The 21,279-nt window shown below is 33.9% G+C and overlaps 1 protein-coding gene across 5 annotated transcripts in view; it reads right to left on the bottom strand.

The window, feature by feature from the left end:
• CEP128 (centrosomal protein 128) overlaps nt 1-21,279 on the bottom strand; it is a 102,385-nt gene that overhangs the window by 54,727 nt on the left and 26,379 nt on the right. For all 5 annotated transcript variants that reach the window (XR_009207993.1, XM_040067923.2, XM_040067922.2 and 2 more), the window contains exons 11-17: nt 20,920-20,994; nt 19,571-19,703; nt 17,679-17,839; nt 12,734-13,084; nt 8,581-9,231; nt 4,716-4,880; nt 1,471-1,647 (exon numbers count right to left, since the gene is read on the bottom strand). Coding sequence is in view for 4 of the 5 variants with exons in the window: in XM_040067923.2 (XP_039923857.1) it covers nt 1,471-1,647; nt 4,716-4,880; nt 8,581-9,231; nt 12,734-13,084; nt 17,679-17,839; nt 19,571-19,703; nt 20,920-20,994 (1,713 nt within the window). In the remaining variant the exon portion in view is untranslated. The remainder of the gene's footprint in view (nt 1-1,470; nt 1,648-4,715; nt 4,881-8,580; nt 9,232-12,733; nt 13,085-17,678; nt 17,840-19,570; nt 19,704-20,919; nt 20,995-21,279) is intronic.

Genomic DNA, 21,279 nt, shown 5'->3' with positions numbered 1-21,279 from the left:
TACATTTTTTATCAAGGAAGATTAAGCCTAGTGCTTGACTCCTCTCAATACAAATATTTATCCATCAAATTCCTCCTGCTTACCCAAGTTGCAGCAGCATTTTACTTGAAGTAATGGGTGAAACTTTTTAGAAACCTTGGCAATACCTGAAGTACTGGGCAGAGGAACAATATTATAAATGAAGCTTCTTTCCTTTAAAAAAAATTCATACCAGGACCACAAAGCTAACTTTTTTTCATATTAGCTGTGTAGTCAAAAATTCACATTCAGAACTGGTTTAAGCTTGCCAGCAATGAAAAAAACAACAATTGTAAAAACAGGGATCTGCAAAACTATCCAGAAACCAAAAACTCTGCACAAAGTGAGGAGAATGTCCCAGAAGGCACGGCTCAATGATCAAAATCTGGCAACTACAGCAGATTACAAAAATTTTTTTTTTTAAAAAAAAAAGAGACCAATCTGAAAGGATATGAAGGTGAAAGACTGTTTGTCAAATACATTTTTCTTAGAATTCTCAACCAGTTTTGTGCTGCAACGCCCCAACTCCCTATGTAAGAGGAGAAATGGTGTCAATCATGAAAAGAATCCATTTCAAAAGCAGCCCAGCCCAGTCAAATGACCAGGAACTACAAGGTATTCTCTGTTTAAATAGCGAGACATAAAAAAGATGTAATCTGAGTGTACTCTGGGTTGCAACTAAGGCTAAAAAGCCACTAGGTCAAGCACTTGTTAAGTGTGGTAACAAGCTGAGTCAGACAGTCCATTCTCTTTAAGTACAATGTTGATTTAAGAGGATTAGTCACTGTAGAATCATGTGAAGGAAGGAAGAGTGATTTCTGTACCTGAGGAGCAAATGAGAATGCTCAAAAGAAAAGCAACAGGGGGACAGGGATTGCAGGAGAAGTAGTAAAAGAGCAAAAAAAAAAAAGTTACAGCAAGTTACCAGTTTCCTGAAAATTAGAGTCTGAATTTTCTGGATACAAGGAGATGCTCCTCAAAAGAGGAGGTTAAAAACTCTTTTCATGTTCAGTATTCAGTTCTATACATGAAAATCAAAGCATTCAAGTGATTTTTTAACACAGCATTTATTTCATTTTCTCCCAATTTTAAAAGCATTTTAGGTCTTTCCTAAGGACTTCGCAATTTCTTAGAACATGGCCTAAGAAAACCTACCTCAAAATTTTGGCTAATAAAAGGTCCTTTCACATAAGCAAAAGGAGGACTAATTAAAAAAAAAAAAAAAAAAAGGGTAAGGCAAATGAAAGCATGAAAGCGGTACGAATTAATGCATGGATAGTTCTTCATAGTATCCCATTCAGATACCTAGCAATGTCCCTCTTACCAGCTAAATATCCATAATTCTATTAGAATGACTATCTATGCAACAGTGACAACAATCCGTATGAGTTCCACTACACGCTTTCATAAGAAAAGAATAAAACCTGCAGCATACTTAAAACTTAGAATTACTTTGAATTTCTCCACAGAGTCACGAGAAAAGATCTCACAAGCAGCATCAATTTCACTTCCTATCATGGAAAGAATGGATTGCTGCTCCATTTCTAAGTGACGCAGCTGATCTTTAAACTGCAGTCTGGCCTCACTCATCTTTCTCAAGTGATCTTCTTCATTGCTGATCTGTTTTTCCTGGAGTGAAAAAGGAAAAACAAAGCAAAGATAAATAATTGCATTAATAATATAACATATGCCATTAGCCATGTATCTTTCAATCTTATAATCAGACCATATTCAGTCATGCTAACCTCAATTCCTTGCCATGGAAAAATAGTACCTTCTAATAGTACTTTGTAAGTTCCTCCCTTGATTCTCCTTATTATCCTGTAAATCAGTTATGAAGAAACTGCTACCAAATCCAAACTCAACAATCATAAAGCCTATTTTCAGAGTCAAAAATAGATGTTCTATTACAAATCTCCTCATGAGCAGAAAAAGAGCCCAGAGTAAATACTCCCATTATTATCTTTTGCCCTGAATCTGTTCTAGGCATCTTATCTCTATCATCAGAAAAGAGGTCCCAGAAGGAAAATTTTATAGGCAGTCTGTTTTCCTCAAAGGAAAACTACTCAAAGAGTATCTCATAGGAGAGTGAGGAAAGTATTTTATGCTATCATCTAATGTCAGAAACTTGACTAAATATGTTACATATGTTTTCAAAATTCAGATTCTCTTCTTTTATATCTATGATAGAGCCGCCATAAAACCAAACAAAACTGCTGCTAGATTACACAAAATACTGAATTATGCATCATAAATAATACAGAAAAACCTATCTTGTGAGAATAAGTGAAGTGAAACACACCTGTCTGCTGTTGTTATATTATGAGAGCTTTTGTGAGATGTTTACAGCTCTGTAGCTGAATTCTCACGGACTATACTGTAAACAATCATGTTTTCCACATTCTTTTCTGATGAGAGTCAATTGATTGACTTCTAGCCTGGCCAGTGGGAATGGAGAGGTGATAACCTTGTTGTCCAAGCCCTGGTGATTATTCAGAACCTATATAAGCAAAGTCTTTGTAAATAATAAAAAGTTCTTCAGCCTTCATCTTTGTAGAGTCAGATCTGTGAGTATCTTTTGTGTCCTCTAGTGACAGTCTGCTGCTGAGATCTGGAGGATATAATGCAGCAAAAGGCAAACACTTTAACAGGCAAACTTCAAAGTGTGCAAGTTGCACTAAGAATGGTGAGAAAAGCAAGGATTTCAAAAATTTATTAATTGTGGGCCTGCACAGTAACAAGGTGCAACTGTTTGAAGTCTATTTGTTGGAAATCTTCATGCACTGCTCTTATGACACACCAATGTGGAGTTAGGTAATGTCCAACACCCAGGTTCCATGAATGGGATATATATGGAATCATAGAATCATTGATGCTGGAAAAGAACTCAAGTTATCATAGAGTCCAACTAAAAACCCTGTACTGCCAAGTCCACCACCAAACCATATCCCTGAACACCACATGTACATGTCTTTTGAGCGCCTCCAGGAGTGGTGACTCAACCACTTCCCTAGATAGCCTGTTCCAATGAACGAATAAATTTTTCCTAAAATCCAATCTAAATCTCCTCTCACACAGCTTAAGGCTATTTGCTCTTGTCCTTGATAATTGGGAGACAAGACCAACATCCACCTTGCCACCTCCTTTCAGGAGGTTGTATACATATTTATGTATAGGTGTTACTTCTACTAGCAAAATAAGTGTTTTTAATATAGGTGGCCTACAAATGTGAAACACTCATACTTGATAAGAAGTCTGATTTTTTTTACTTACTTAATACAAAAATACTTGAGACAGTAATTATTTCAAACTGAAGAAATCCTAAGATTTTTTTGAGATGGATAGGTTCCAGTATTTCTCTACTATAAAGATGAGAGTTAAAATAGCAGTTTTGACCTAGATTAGTGTTCTGAAAGTAATAAGATTGCACTCTATATATTTCCAGTAGCAGTATTCTGTTATCTTACTATTCACTCAAAGCAGTCCATCACATGTCAAAGTTCATTTCCAAAGACCACAACTAAAACAGAATACATAACTTTATTTTTTTTATTTCTGATTTGCTTGATTTTCTGAATTTGCCAACATTCCTTTTCCTTCTACATCCAGAGCCTACAGGAGACACTAATGACTCAGAAGTACACAGAAGGAAAAGAAAGAAACCAATAATTTCCCATTATGCTCTGCTCTTTCACCATTCATTAAAAATAAATAAATAAATAAATAAATCTAAGCTAGCTATAATACCTATGCCTCTTTGAATTAGTATTTGCATTAAGAACATAATATTAAAAGTATAAAAAGCATGGAAAAGAAAAGAAAAGGAAGTACTCTGTAACACAATAAGCTTCTGCTGCATTGCCACAACTGTATGCTAGTGTGGAATTCCTCAAGAGGTAATATTTCCCCCATCTTAACATCCCTTTTGACAATCCACAAAAGCAAAATAGCAAATAGTCTCTTAAGTTAACCATTAATGCGATCTAACAGATGTCCCCATCTGCCTTTATCTTCAAAAGTCGAGACCACAGGATTTTGGTGTAAAGAGAGCATGTTCCCAATATTAGGTAATTATTTTCTTAATAATAGATATTATGGAACTAAAATGCCAAGGTAGAAAAAATACATTTTTGATTTTTCATTTCAAGTACTTTTTACTAGTCTGACCAGCTGAGCTTTTAAACCACTTCCTGAGAGTTAAGCAAAGCAAAGAAATGCTAGGTTTAACATTTTTCTATCTCTGTACTATAAAAGAACGCGCCCCCCCCCTCAAAAAAACCCTCTACCCCAACATTAGTTAGATTTTCTTTTACTATGTTTACATTGCATATCTACTTCAAATTACCTCTAAATTATTCATAGCTCCACTGCATTTTGAAGAAAAATATGAAGAAAACTAGAAGTGGTTGATTAAATATTTGTTAGTTACTTATATTAGAGATCAGGCAAGCAACAGGATTTATACTTCTAGTCCTAAATAATATTAGAAGTCTTTGCAGGAATACAGTTCATAATCCAGCCAAAGTATTTTTGTCTTCATTCATATAGAAACTGTGTACTATGGCATGACTGGGTATATTCTTTAATACATACATGCTGGGGTTTTTTAGGTTTACAATCTACTTCTATAATCCATAATTTATTTTAGGTATTTATCAGCAGAGAAACAAATCATGCTTAAAATCAGTTCATTTTACCTTTTTCTCCAGTTCTTGTTTTACAAACTCACATTTCCGTTTTAGTTTTATATTTTCTTCCTCATTTTGGGTTAATTCTTCTGTCAATTTATCATACTCAACTTTTATTTTTTCCAGTTGTCGACACTGAGTTTTGACTATGTTTTTCTCTTTTAAAAGTTCCATCTGATGGTAAAGGGAAAACAGATTACAAAGTCACTGTATGGGTTATTTCAAAACACACCCAAACTCTGAAGTTTTAAATCAGTGGACCACTATTGCCAAATGATAACTGTAAATAATTAAATTACGTTCTACCAATGCCATTACTTATATGAACATGGACAACATTCATCACAGAGTTGTAGAACCATACAGTGGTTTAAAAGCAGAAAACAGAAGTCTCAGATTCTTCATTTCAGCTCTGCTACACTCATCAGCTTACATCATCCTGAGAAGCCTAGTATTTATGCAGCTTTTCCATTACTAAAATATTTGGAATCAGAAAGCCTAAAACATTTAATTTCAGGAACCAATACTAAATTTATATCTGAAAGGAAACAACAAAGATTTAGTATTTTTAAGTTCTAGAATTGTATGGGTTTAGTGCTATAATTTTGTGCAATTAATGCTACTCATGAAACTTGGCAGAGAAAAATGAAGAAAACATATAAGGATCTAGAAAGCCCCAAAAGAGTGAGTAAATAATGTATATTTGTTTCCAGTGAAAAAAAATAGCTGACTGAAAATGAAAGATTTGAGAAATGCTCTATAATATCTAGAAAGTTTAAAAAAATATAACAAAGAAGCACATTAACACACACATTACTCAAAACCAGTTTCATATTGGATGAAGTGTGGGATGCAGTTAAACACAAAAATAAACTTGCAATGTAAATTTCTGAGGAAAAGCAAAAATTTTATTTCCTAATTACACTATAAACATAACTTCTATGAGGCAGAAGGGCAGGGAGAGAAGTTCTATGAATTAATTTAGACACTAAATCTAGACACTAATTTAGACACTAAACAGATTACAAAAACTCTTCCAAAGGACAATTTGTGAAAAAAGTTTGGCATCCACAGTCTACAAAGACTTAAGAACACAAAGACCAGCCTGCAATGCACAAAACATTTTCTGTGAATATGCTTATAAAAATCAACTTTTCAGTTCCTCCTAAAGGTAATTGCATTATAATATCTATGCAGATGGAGACAATCCAAGAAAAAAATCCTTCACTTATATTACTCTTGAGACACAGAAGAGCAAGTTAATACTTATTAATTTACCAGTACAGACTAGGTGGATATGACTATAATTTAATTGATCTTTTATTGAACCCAATTTCAACATTTAATAATCTTCAGGAAAAAAATGGATGGCACAATTGGAAAATGTATAGAAAACTATTTAAAAGGAAATATACATATATACGCAGTTTTGTATGTATAAATATATATCTCTATATAACTTTAAATATTAATAATTCAAATATTTACATACTGTCAGGCAGTAGGAAATTTTGTATGGCATCATTCTATGAAAATAACCATGTTTTTAAAGCAAATGAGGGTATGTATTAAAATTAGGGCCACATAGCCAAATGGGGACCACTACAAGTAAACCACTTGAATTCTTATTCCTAGTGTATCTATCCTTTTAAATACCAAATAAGATGTCATAGAGGCATTGGTTGGGAATAATTTAGGATGTTCTAGCAGAAACCAAATTAAAAGTTCAAGCATCAGAATCTCAGTACTGAAACAGTAAGATCCTTCTTAACATTGTTATCTCATTCTTCTCCAGTTCTACTGCATCATACAATATTTTTATGGTACCTCCCCTACTATCACAAAAAATCCTTAGCTACTTAATAATTTTTCAATCCAGCGCCACACTACAGAAAACCAGACAAAAGTGAGGCAGAAAGTACCATACAGAGGAGGTAAGAGAGGAAAGAACAACAAAAATCGAAAGTCACTTCTTTTTACAATCTATGCAGAAGTTAATCCTCTAAACACAGGACTCTGTACCTTTGATTTCCTGGAAGTAACTCATAAATGCATCCTCTTTTAAGTTTAAGGCTTTGGAGCCTACAAATATATTAAGTTTCCCTTCACTCCTCATGTCTCTCTCAAGTGACCTTTATTTTTTGGAGCTTTAACTATCTTTGGACAGGATATGTATATTCATTCCCAAAAACAGTTACAAAGGTTGGACACAGCTGAGGCATAGATAAGGTCAATTATTACTGTAACAGTAAAGACAGCTGATTGCTAGACACAAAATCTTAGCAGCCTAAAAAATAATATTAATAATAATAGGTTAAAAAAAACCCAGCTTCTTCTGTTGGATTTCCCTAAACACTACTCTAACATCAAAATACTTTGAAAAAAACAGGGGGCGGGGGAAAAGATAAAAAGTATGTTAAGTTTACCTTAATTTGGAATAAACGTATGACCTAAAATTGAAATCCAAATCAGACAAAAAGTAACCAAATCACCTGCAGGATGACATGTTCTCATCAGATCTTCCTAGAGACACAGATGATTTTCTATTTTCATTCACAGTCCCTCAAAGAGAATCTTATGTGTTATCATTTTGTATAGCTGTAAAAAAATTGCCTACCCTAATATCTTGGCTTTCTAATATCTTAGAAAACTCATCTCCTTCAAACCTTCTGCTCTTAAAAAATATATGTAGATTTAGGGGGAAGTCATGGAACTGTAAATGAAATATGGAAGTGAATTTTTTAAATCCTCTGTTTAGGTTCAACAATCAGTAAAAATAAAAAGATGCTAACTGTAGGATTTGCCTTTTCATAGAAAAACACAGAATCCACTTATTTTTTCTTATTAGCAGCCAGAATACACTTTCCTTCTCTCCACTTGACAAAAAACTTTTGGACAGATCACTTAAATAATGCTATGCACACTGAAAAATAAGTCCAATGTTAAGCACTGCTGTCAAAATATTTGATTTTAATGATCGTTCTACTAACAACCACCTAGATTTTTTATTGCTGTTTTCACTGAAAGGTTTCTGTTACCAACTGCTTAAGAATTATTATCAAGTCATGAATGATACATTATATAACTAAACACTAGTACCAACAGAGATCCCTGCAGGACACCACTCATCATTGCTGTACATTAGGACTCCATCTGGACACTGAGCCACTGACCACAATGCTCTGAATGTGACCATTCAGCCAATTTCTTATCTATCTCACCCATCAAATCCATCTCTCTCCAGTTTAGAGAAGGATGGGGCACTGTGTCGAACACTTTACAGAAGGCCAGATAAGTGACATCTGTAGCCCTTCCCTTGTCCCCTGATACAGTGACTCCATTCAGAGAAGGCCCCTGGGTTGGTCAGACAGGACTTGCCCTTGGTGAAGCTGTGCTTGCTGTCCCAAATACCCTCCCTGTCTTTCATGTGCCTTAGTGTAGCTTCTAAAACATTTTGTTCCATGATCTTCCCAGGAAGAGATGAGGCTGACAGGTCAGTAGTTCCCACAATCCTCCTTTCTATCCTTTTAAAAGATGGTGTCCTGAGGTGACTGTATGGTACAATGCTTCCCCCTTTCCAGTCACCTGGGACTTCACCTGCCTGCCATATATATCACAGCATCATATATTCCCTTTCATTTTGATCATAGACATACATATTTTACTATTTTTGAACTAAGGTTTTGACCTAAAACTGGCACTATTACATTTTTCACCTGGAACTTTAAACTTTTATAATGCTCTGCAATAACATGCATGTTAGGTGCTTTAAAGCCCATGCTTTATTACCTTTATGATTCAATGGCAGGGGCTGTGTGGGGGGTGTGTGGGAGGAGGGAGGAAGTTTGACACTGGAATTCTTCACAATAAGTACCTTTAGCATTCTAATCTGTGCCTCTGCATCTTCTTTTTCTTGTTTAAGGAGTTTCATCCGTTCTTGAACATTTTCTTCATGTTTGATTTTCACAATTTGAAGCTCTGATCTAAGATCTGCCAACTCCTGTTGGTGAATTTCTCTTTCCATCTTCAGCTGCCTGTTAGCTGAAATCATCTCTTCATGACTAGATTCCTGCTGTTTCTGGAGGTCTGAGAGGCTCTTAAGTAATTCCTTTTTGGCTTTCTCCTCTTCAGCTATTCTGTTTGTTAGTTCCACACGTATGGTGCTCAAATTTTTTACATCTGCTTGCATTTCTAGGAGTCGTTCTTGGTCTTTTTTATGAAACAAGTTAATACTTGCAAGTTCTGTCTTCAAGTGTTCCTTCTCGGCTTGCATTTGGTTTTGTAGAAAGACTTGCTTTTGCAACTCATTCTCCAATTTTTTTACAGTACCTTGAACTTCTTTGATCTCTTCTTCAAGAGATACCTGGTGTGACTCCATTTCATTCAGTTTTACCTCTTTACAGTGGAGGAGTTCTTCCTGCTGGGCTCTCTTTGTAAGCACATCATTTAGCTCTTTCCGCAGGTTTTCTATTTGGTTTATAGCTGAGAGAAGCTGACTTTTGAGATCATCTTTTTCTTTGAGGGCCTAGGAAAGAAAAAAAAAAAAAATCCATTCTGATCTAAAGTAATTAAAGGCATTTGTTGGAAGTAAGTCCTTAGACATCAGGAATGTCCAAGGAACAATTAACAAATGTATGTGAAAATATAAAAATTTTGCTTGCTACAAACTCAGTTCAAATGTACTGTGTTTCTTTAAATTTACACATAGATCATGTGCAGTCTCAAACTTGGACTTGTCCTTAAATGATCTACCCTTCTAAGTAGGAATAGTATTGGTTAATTCTCTGCTTCTTAAACTCTCTCTTTGCAGACTGAGAAGTGCTTCTTTATTGGCTCCTCCAAATAGCAAGATGGAGAAAATGAGGTAATAGAGTAATGCAGCAGCATACAGGGATGACTACTGGATATATGCACAGACCCTACAGTCTATTCCACATGCTGACCTATTTTATTTTCTAAAATATTACATATGAAGTATACTAACTTTAACTTATTTTTGAAATTAGGCACAGTAGATTAATTAGTAGCAGTTAATGCTTGGTTCACTTATGCATCAAAGCCAAGAAATAACTACATCATCTCCCAGATAAAAATCAATCAAATGTAATAAAAATTCCACTGTTTTCCTAGGATCTTAAGGGTTTGGGTGTTTTTTCCAACGATGATATATTTCACGTTAAAATTACCACAGAATCACAAAATGTGTAAACTTGAAAGGATCACAGCAGGTCATCTGGTCCAACCTCCCTGCTCAAGCAGATTTACCCTAGAACACAGGCTCAGGATTGCAACCAGATGGTTCTTGAATATCTCTATTGAGGAGACTGTGCAACCTATTTGGGCAATCTGTTTGGGTATATCAGATTCTTTAAACTGACTTAAATAAATTTTATACTAAATTTTACTGAGTATTCTCACCAATTCCACAGCAACGCACATTTCTTATGGATATAGAAAAATTACTTGAAATAATCCAGAACAAAAAGGCAACTAGGGTTAAAAGTGTGCAGTTAAAAATAATAAAACAATATGAAATTACATCAAAAATAAGCAATGCAAAGTAAAATACAAATATAATAAATCGAGGACATGGACTAATGACCATCATGGGGTTTTTTTCAGAAAAAAATCCACTAAAATTTCAAACTACAACCCATAAGTTACTTGCTTTAAGCATATTTTCTACATTACATACTTAAAAGAGCATACATTTCAAAAGATGTTAGAAACTCCACTATCCAACAAAATTAACGACAACCATATGGGCAAAACTATCAACCAAATTATCCCAGTAACTCCAAAAGCATGAAACCTAAACAACCTCTCTATAGCCCATCCATTGTCTGCCAATATTTAAAAAAAATCTCAAAATTGCAAGCTATGATTGCAACCCGGTTTTGAAAAGTTTCCAACAACCCTTTGAAGTCTTCTAACAAAAACCAAAGACAACAAACTGCCATTTCTTCCTTTTCTTTATTGTTTTTACAGAATTTTATCTCAGATATTAATTGTCTACATTTCAAAGCTAGTCAAATTATGCTCATCTAATTGCCTCAAGTTTATACTAAATGCTGCATCTAGATCTACTCTATGAGTAAACTGTTTCCAACTTTATATTGAGAACATGAAACATCGTTTGTACTTCTTTCTCCTTCACAATGACACACAGTTTATTTGATCTTCCATATCATAAAATAAAGTAGCTTTCTTCACCAGTGACAATTACCTTCAACTTGTTGGTAGGATGGTCACGACTTTAAAAGTAAGAACAAATACTGACAGTATTTCTTAAATGGAGCTTAAGCCAAAGTTTAAGCACTGCATTTAGCATGTGAATATATTTGCCACATAAAAAGTAGTAAAATCCATGTCAAGGATCTAACAAAGAAATTTCAATATTGTTACCCTGGTTTTTCTGAGTTTTTTATAGCCTTTTGAATTTTCATAAAATGGAGTCAGATCTTTAGTTACTGTACAATATTATGAGCAGTTTCTACCTTTTTCCCACATATGTAACATAAACAAATCCTTTGTTTTTCATTCTCTGTCCTTTGTTTGCATATTTCTAACTTGAAAACAATTGTAACTGACAGTTGGTCTGGCCACTGAGGCTGAGGGGTGTTTAACCCCAGAAGCCAATCTTCAGCCAGACCCACAAATGTATAAGAAGTAAGAAATAAACAAGGAGGTCTCTCTCCGCCCTGACTCAGCCTTGAGCTGGCACGGAGGAACCTCTCTGCCCTGCGAAATTTCTCGTCCACGTGTGATTGCTTTGCGTGTCTCAGTGACACAATATGAACAGCATTATCAAGTGCCTCTACAAAGACCAGTCTAAATGTTTACATGAACAGTGATTTCAGAACCTTTTTGGGATCTACTGCTTCTTATTCAAAATTCATCTCTGCTTTTGGCTTCTTATTTGTCCATTTGATAGACACACATCATTTTGAAATGATGTGTGTCTATCAAACGGACAAATCATTTCTTCCTTTGCTTACAACCTCCATTTTCTTAGACAAGAGTGAACAAGTTCTTAAACGTTTGAGAATCTTACTTGTCCAGACAACTGCTTGGGCTAACGAATACAAGCTTACTATAGAATGAATTGTTGCAGCATGGATAGAGGAAAGAATAAAAAGTAAGGAATATGATAGGCAATCCAGGAGAGAAATAGCAACAGCAGGAATCACAGTTTAGATTTGCTAGAGTTTATTAATTTCAACTCAGCCCCATGGTGACTTCTCCTGCGTTTGACCATGTTTGTATTCACGTACCAATCTCAGAACAGATCACTGGATCAGAAACAACACAGGATTAATAGACATCCCATACTGCATTCCATATAGCCCTTGAAAACTTCAATCTTTGAGCAAAACAAAGCAGAGGATGGAGCCATCACATCCCATCAGATTCAGTAACCTACACTGGATGGTTGCCATGAGAAAATATGTGAAAAGAGGGTATAGCACTATAAAATAAAAGCCATACAATATGATAGACTGCATCAGCAGAGGATATAAGTTAAGACAAAAGCTCACAGCATAGAGTTAAGCACTATTAGCCAGTATAGGAACAAGCAACTTTTGACCCAGCCACTGGAAAATACAGATCCACAGACTCATTGCCAATGGAATAATGTTTATGCCATTATTCCAGTACAGGATGATAAGCATTAGCATTGATGCGAGTGCTTGTCTTTAAAATAGTGTCAGCAGCTGAACAAATAAATTAATTCTTCTAAGTCAAAAACCAAAAAACCCCATGTTTTTTCCTGAGAAACTTTAGAGGAAAAAGAGAGGAATAAGTGGTATGCCATACTGAACAAACATAAATGAAAAACCCAGAAACGTTACAGAATCAATTTTCAAATTGATTTTTCAAAGAAAAAGTTCTGAAAATTATAAAAAAGAGGTCCAGAACTTAAGGTGGAAAGCAGTTTAAGTCACAGTTTGCATAAATAAACTCCTCTTCATTTTTAAAACAAAGGGAAAGGGTACCAAAACAAAAACCTACCAAAAATATCTTACCTGACTATTCTTGTCCATCAGTTCACTGATAGTTTGATTTTGTTTTTCTATCTCACGATCCAGTTTCTTACACTTCAACTTCCATTGGCGGATGGTTTCCTGGGCTCTCACCTTCAAATCTTCTCTTTTTTTCTCAATCTCCAGCCTGAGTGCCTCTGAATGCTTGAATTCAGTGAGATACCGCTCTGCCTCCTTGGTACTCTCTTCAACCTGTTGAGCTAACTCAGCAGACTGGAGTTCAGTTTGTCTACGTCCATTCTCACAAGCCTTGTAGCAATTCTGTATCTCCTTTAGCTGGTCTAGCATTTTTTCCTGCTGCTTCTCCCTGTTTTCCAGGTCAGATGTTAACACCTGGAATCATCACAGGAAAGTACAAACGTTCCATAAAGATACGTAGTATGAAACTTTATCAAGCAACATACAGCAACTTTAAATCACATTTTTATTTAAAATATGAACAGCATAACAGATCTGCTAGACTATCCAGGAAAAAGTCCTGTTAGCCCAGAGAAGCCCTTCCTCTGCAATGGTAAAGAATTTGAACACAAGACATAAAATACATACTACTCAATTCTTTCTGCATTTGTTCCTCTTCTGCATGTTCCTGTTATTTTTCTATACTGTAAGTCTGAGAGCAATCATTGGCCATATATTACACACTATACAAATAAGAAATAAACCAAATAGTAAGATATAAGGAGATTAACGTAAACAGATGAGAGGAAAATGAGAATTGGAAAGGAAAAAACACCATTCACCACAACCACAATAATTTATAGTATGTGAGTCAGTTGTTATGCTGGCTGCCTTTATGAAAGCAATGTGCTAAAAAAAGGTATATTTGATAGTACTGAATACAAACTGAATACAGCAGCTTGGTAAATGCTTCTAGAACAAGATGCAAAGATGTTTGAAAATGTAGGAAGCATATATAAGCCTTTTAAAAATTAAGTAAATTGAAAACACACCTTTTAAAAATATAAGGTGCTGCATTTCTCAAATCATATTTCTCTGAAAAGTCTCATAAGAAACTCAGGAAAAATAGTGTCTACATACCTTCTGGAACAACAGGCTCATAAATCAGTTTTTGAAGATACACTAGCAAAATTGTATCTTACTAAGACCATCATGCAGAAATTCACATTAGTCTTGTGCGTTTTGGCCCTATTTAGACTGCCTTCATACCATTCAGTCTTTTCATTCATGAAAGATGAATTTGATAGATCTGATCTACAGCCAGTCAAACATATTATCAAGCCTCAAGGGATTGAAATACTTTAGAGAAGATGATTAGATTTCAGAATGACTGAAAAAAACTGTGGATGTGGCCTGAAATAAACAGACTGCAATTCAAAATGGACAAGGGAAATGTATTTTATCTATGAAAGAATAGGCAACTTTACAGATGGATATAGAATGACTATTTAGACAAAGATACTTCCACAAGGCTGGGGGAAGGAGAGAGACTCGGGTTTGTTTTTAAGGGCTCTCTCCTTGTCAGTTTGTTAGTTTGCCTTTTTTTTTTTTTTTCCCTTCCAAATCAGGCCAACACCTCCTGGGAGGCAGTAAATTGTACCTGAAGTACAATTCAGGATAGTATTTGCTGCACTAAAATGATAATGAAAACAAGCTCACAAGCTACAACTAGCTAAATTTTAATCAAAACACCCTCAATTTCAAATGAAAACAGATTATAATACTTCTTCAAAGACAAAGATTTAAATTGAGTATAGCAGAAGTTAAAAATAGCCTCATAAAATACAATCAGATATTACATTTACCCTTCCACAGAGTTTCTAAAATGGGTCATCATTTTTTCAGCCATGTGATTACATGTGCTATTATCACTTCCCATTTCATGTCTTTCTGGAGAGACCATAGAGGATATCAGACTAAATTAATGTAGTACTCAATGGTGCATCATTAAAAAATAGTTATTTACATATAATTTCCCCAGAGTACACACTTCATTAACAAAACTATTGCCCCCACGAACTTATTAATGAAATATGAGTCTAAGCTTAAACACAGAAAATAATGTTCAATTAACTGTAAACATTCCTCTTATTATGTAGAAGTAAATCAACCTCCAACTTATTGATTTACAGTATAATACAAAAAGAGGAACATTTGTTTTAGATATTTACCTTGAAGCGCAACTAATTTATCAACACTAATTATTTGCATGAGGAGGAAATTTGGATGTTGACATGGATGTACCAATATAAATGTGACTTTTAATGTTTCATTTTTACAAGATGTGTAAATAAAATAAATCTTAGCAAAGAGTTTGCACTTTGCTTAAAAGGGTTAAGCCAGCACAGACCCAGCATTTGAAATCAGGTGGAAAACAGCACCGTAGCAAGTCAACATTTCTTACAGCCAGTCCTGTAAAGCAAGAGGATAAAGTATCTCCACACACTGTTTCTGTATCAAAACTGGAGTCCCAAATGTACTGCTATGTACTTTTGAATTCCTAGTCAATGTACAATAAATGTGTATCTCTGTGTTAATATGGGTGTAGTTGCCAAAATTCTGTCTGGGCTTGCACTACTGGCATTTAACTGGATAATAGTTTAATTTGTAGAAGAAAAAGTAAATTTTAGTGAGAATATGAATCAATATTTATAAGACTGAAAAAATTTATGACTGAAGAATTCTAATATTAAATAAACATATCAATAATTTTCCCTCAGAGAAACTGAAATATTTTAACAAATTGACTGCTGTACTGGACAATACCACAAGAATGCTAACACCAAATTCAAATGAAGAGTAATTAGTAAATCAAACAAGTTCCCAGGCACAAGAGTCTAAAAACAGTTATGGAGAAAGCAGGGCATTGCATCTTTATAATTTGTGCACTCTCTTTATTTCTCAGTCATAATAGTTAAATCTTAATAGTTAGCCATAACAGCCATAAATATATGCCTCCATGCAGAAAAATGTATTTAAGAAAGTTATATACATTTGGAAGATCTCACAGCTGCGCCCTTATGTAAACTACAGTAGCTGAAATAAATATTAAATTTAAAAATCAATTTAAGATTGAACTCACTTCTAAAATGAGCTTAAAAGTATGTTTTGACCATTTTCATCCTCTTCATTTTACATCCCACTGTGATTTTATGGCAACTGTTGGAGGCAAAATGTACAACGCACACAACTCAAATTGTTGCACACAACGACATTTGAATAAATCAAAAGAAATTTCTAGTATCACATGTACATCAGAGGCAAGTTAGATCCTCCCCACTAAACAAAGATAAATTACACCCAAGTCAAACATGACTGGTCACTTCCAACTGGGAATCAGACTATCTGATAGGAGCAGCTGTTAGAACAGGTTTGACAAAATGCTTTGTTAGTACACAAGTTTAGAAATTCACATCCTTGCATTCCTTGATGTCTCATTAAAAGAAAAACATACTAACTATTTTCCTGTTACTGCCCCTTTAGGAGAAAGGCAGTGGGAAGCAGATAAGAAGTACAAAGTATTTTCTGTTGAGAAAATGAGGGAAGTCAAAGATTTCTAACTCAGAAAAATGACAATGACCCCAACTGAGCACTCTTGCATGAGGGCAGGAAATTAGTATTATAAAATCATTCTGACCATTAAGAAAGCATGTTCTACAAGCAGAAGTTTGTAATAATTGTTTTTCTGTGGGTTTTTACCCCATTAATTCCTGTCACCAAAATAATTAGTTTCTCAGACCAACAAAACAAAAAACCAGAAAGTTTTCAGTTAGTTATGGGTTTTCTTGACCAGCTAGAATAAAAATGCAAATGGACATCAGGAAATGAGTTCTGCTCGTCTTACCCCCTATAGAAACACTTTAGGTGACCGAATTTCATAAAGCATGTAGGAACTTATTTTGAGAAAGCCTTTTTTTCCAAACATAATTCAATGTATTAGTTTGATTTAAATCAGCAGAGAAGCTGACAAAGTAAAGGAGCAGCAGAAGTAAACAGAACAGTATAGTCCTGTAAATCTATGAAAAGACACAAAAATAAATTCCTACATTTGTATTTCCAAAGTGATGCAATATCATTTCAAAGATAAGTACCCTCATTAGGAAAATAAATACAAAATTCCTTGCTTACAGAATGCCAAAATACAAGTAGAACAAAAAGTGAAGTCCTTGACTACTGAAATAATACACATGGTTTTGTAAACAAACTCTTTTGCCCTGACAGTCAGAGAAAACAGAAGAAAATTGTTACTGTTCAGGCATACTACTACCAATGACAAATCTAGACAAGAGCAAGAAATGCAGAAATTTCCCATCTTAAATAAGAATGCTACTGCCTACTTGGATCTCATTTTATGGTCAAAGTCTTCTAGCTAAAATTCCAGTACAAAAGGCTGCTATTATCCTTTCCATAGAGAATCACATTTGTGTGATTACAACATTATGTGCTTACCATAAAGAAGACTACTAATACTTGTCATTATATTATTATATTGCATCTAATTACAAAAAAAAAAAAAAAGAGAGAAAAAGGAAGCTGTGATTCTACTGCACTCTCTCATAGACCAAGGTATCTCAATTTTAATGTTGAACTTTAGTTATGAGGAATGATGGAATGGGGAATAAGAAAATACTACCTTATAAAAGTAGTTCAAAAAACCATTATTAATGGTAAGTGCTGATAAAATCAGATCAACTTTTCTTTGCACATGGGAAAGAGAAGTAATCCAAACCACGAAATCATGGGTGATAGCAAATACCTTCTGGGTATTTGGTACTTGGGAGAGAAAATTAAGTCAGCAAACTCAAATCACTTTTCAAAGTTACTTACACAATAATAATGAGCATGGCAGTTACTCCTAGTTTTAAAGCTTAACCCCTAACCTGATATATCACCTAATGTTAAACAGATGAGAAATTATTTTAAAAACAATAAAGTGCCACCAAGCAAAAAGCAACAAAACCTAATTTACCTGTATGTGCATTACAAGCTGTGCTTTCTCCTTGTCCTTACGCTCTATACATCTCTTCAGTTCTTCTACCTCTGACATTACAGCATTATGACTCAGCTTTGCTTTAAGTTCCAAAATTTGTTTCTCTAGATCTTGCTTCTCTCTCTCATATCTTTCAGTTACTGTAAAACAGCAAGAACAGAGCAACAGACTCAGTAGAAATACCGGCTTGTAGTAAATTAATTTTATCTCATTTAATTTTTGGTAATTTGCTTCTCTAGTCAAGACTATTCTACAACAACTGATTTTGACCAAAGATCTGTGAAAAATGGTATACCTGTATCATTACCTAATAACATTTTACTGAATGAAACTGTATTTTTCAGCCATTTTATAGTGGTTTCCACTCTTCCCCCTGCACACAGCTGCTCTCCTCAAAAAAAAAAAACACACCACCCCGAACAACCAAAGCTCTGACAAAACTGAATAAAATAAAATAGAATGGAAGAAACAGTGGGGAAGTTCTGGTGTAAATGAAATTTGGCCATCAGCTTCAAGGCCTAGGTTTTATCTCACCAGAGTAATATTTTCCAAGTTGAAAGTCACATTATCTGTGAATTTTATGTCTGAATCCTGCAGCTACAACCAAAGTTTTGATAAGAGAAAGCTATAAATTCTCTCAATCAGAAATTCAAAAGTCTTTAGTCATAAGTAACTACTAGAGGCAAAAGAAAAAAATCTCTGTCTTCTTCCCGTATATCTTTGAAGAAACGGAAATAACACAGCAAGGTGAAACATGACAGCAAAAATTATTGAAATGTATGCATGTATTTTAACAGTTACAGTACACTTTTATTTTCTTCATATTTTTACAACTGTTTTGATTTGTAAGATCAATAGGAAAATTAAAATACACTTTTATTAACATGAAAGGCACCTTGTTTCAAATTATTAACTTTTAAGCAGACACATTAACATGACTGGAGAAAAACTATTGTAATTATTATTTAGCATTACATTTCTGAAGCTAAGCCACATACAAAATCTAGCCCATTTCCAGTGCTCTCTACGAGATTTGTAAAATACAGAGTCAGAGCCCTATTTTAAAAACCAAGATAATTCAGAAGGTGAAGTACAGAAATATGAAAATGTTTCACTAGCCAAACCAATTAAACATTCCCATAGACACTGGACTCTAGAATAGTCACTATTTCTCTATTACCTTGAGTAATACATTTCTATGTTAATAAGGAAAAAGATAAAGAGTTTCTCTAATGCCTTTTTTGACTATGTTTGAAAAGTATCTATACAGATAGATAACTAACAATTAATTGAAGACCTTGCTAAAGTGGTAATTTAATATGCAATTATATCTTGAAATGGTTTAAAGTATTTGTCTTCTAAATAAAATTATTCCAGCTCTAAAACTCTAACATAGGGCAAAAAGAAGCCCTGACTGCATCATACAGAAAATTTTTCCTAACCACTCAGGAACATGTTGCTTGGAAATTCTACCAGAAAGTCACCAGCCTTATTAACTACCTAGTCAATTGCTCTTGTTAATGATTTTCAAGATGGCAGAATTCAAACAGCAAATTGACTGAAACGCAAGTTTTCTGGAAATTATTACTTAAAAATAATACACATTTTTCTTCTATAAAAATACTATTCATTTTGTTGAAATTGTCTCATTTGTTTTAAGCATGCAAATCAAAATATTTTATCATAAATTAACTGTCATTGCTATTTGCCTGTTAATATTCAGGTGCCACTATGTATTAACCTAAATCTAAGGAATTAATTGGCTGGTTCTCTTGAAACAATACAAGAATTAGACTGCAATGCTAAGATAAAATTAATGTCCATGCCTACTAACCAGTTTGCAGGTCTCAAGTGCAAAATATTAGTTGTACCTGCTCTAATTCTCCTGTCATCATCTTGTACATCCTGGTAGCTCTGGCGATGCATAGCAGCACATGAAATTTGATGTTGCAATTCTACACGGTTTTCTTCTGCTCTCAAAAGCTGGGAACGAAGATCCTCAATCTAAAAGCATCAAAAGTTTAATGAAAAACAGAACAAAAAGGTAAATATCATACTTTTATTAAGCGCTAAAAAATATATTACACAAAAAATACTTATAAATAAATCTTGAGAGTACTGCAGATGGTAAACAAAAATACAAACTACTTCCTAATTACAGGCCACAAAGTGATTATTCAAAATTAAAGTAAATCTTTTAATTTATGTTGACCACAGATGAGCATTAATTTCTCTAGACCAAACAAAATATTACCGTAATGTATGTTGCAATTGTCTTTTTACATAGATATTGAAAATGTCTACACAAACTGAATAAACAGTATGTTTTATTTTAATTGTGCTCCTTAAAAATACAATGCATTTATTCATAAGAAACACAGGGGCTCTTCACATTTTTCCTTCCTATTGTATATAGTATAGCACTTACAAAGATGACAACAGGTAGGAAAATAGAGAAAATACAACATGCAAAAGTTGAATTGAAGAAAAATACCTCTAAATCATATTACCCTATATTCCATTTGCAATTACTTACATTTAAAACAGTAATATAGATAACTAAAACTTCTGCTAGGTACACAAGTCAAAGAACTAATGCTAAAAGATGAGAATGCCAATAGCCTCACCCCTAGTTATTTCAGCCTTTTTATCCAGCCCCTCTAAAAGAAAGATGTTTAGGACAAAGGACTTTTATCTAAAGCTATAATATAAATTCCTACAAATTTTAAGTTTAATCATATATATATATATATATCTCAATAGCTACTATTTAAAGAACACGCTAGATATTTTTTTCAGGTATTTGTTTATTTACTTTTATTGGATGTTACAGTATAGCAAATAATTCTAGGTCATTGATTTATCTGATTTCACCAATTACAGCACAGGCTTTGCAGAACAATGATTACTAATATAGAAGCTGTTCTAAAGCATATTATGAAAGGAAATTCCGCAAAATGTGTTTAGGTACTGAAAACATACCATTACTATCACTACTATAATTAATACATATCAATGTATACACATAAAAGTTTGGAAAGCAGAAAAAGTCTAACAAGCTCAGTCCAGATATTACACACACTTAAACCTGTCTTTCTATATCTCACTTTTTCCTTCATAAAACAATATTATCAGAGGATGAGACAGCAATATTAAACAAAAACACTGAGACACAACTAATATAAAAACCTTAGGTTTTTTACCACAGTAAAGCAGTTACCTGATGCAAAAGAGCTTCTCTACTGCCTTCAGATTCACTCAACTTTTTCTGGGACTGCTCCAATTCCTGCTCAAGCTTTCATTTCAAAGGATGATGAAGAAAGAAAAGCAATGTAGGCATCATAATACAAAAGTGTATTTCAACATTTAATTTTGACACAAATTCATCCATACAAGTATCTATCTAAAATATGGTATAATATACACAGTATTTTTATTTGTCCAAAATTTTAAGCAAACTTTAATTTGTACTAAATCCCTGCAATATTTATTTAAATTCAGAAAGAGAATTTTACTTACAGTCTATAATTTTTGTACAATATTCTGTATCACATAAAGATACAAAGTCATTTATATTACC

This window comes from Hirundo rustica, chromosome 6, assembly GCF_015227805.2.
Source record: "Hirundo rustica isolate bHirRus1 chromosome 6, bHirRus1.pri.v3, whole genome shotgun sequence".
Lineage (NCBI taxonomy): Eukaryota > Metazoa > Chordata > Aves > Passeriformes > Hirundinidae > Hirundo > Hirundo rustica.
The sequence above is the reverse complement of the archived record's forward strand: the minus strand, read 5'-3'. Positions and strand labels throughout refer to the sequence as shown.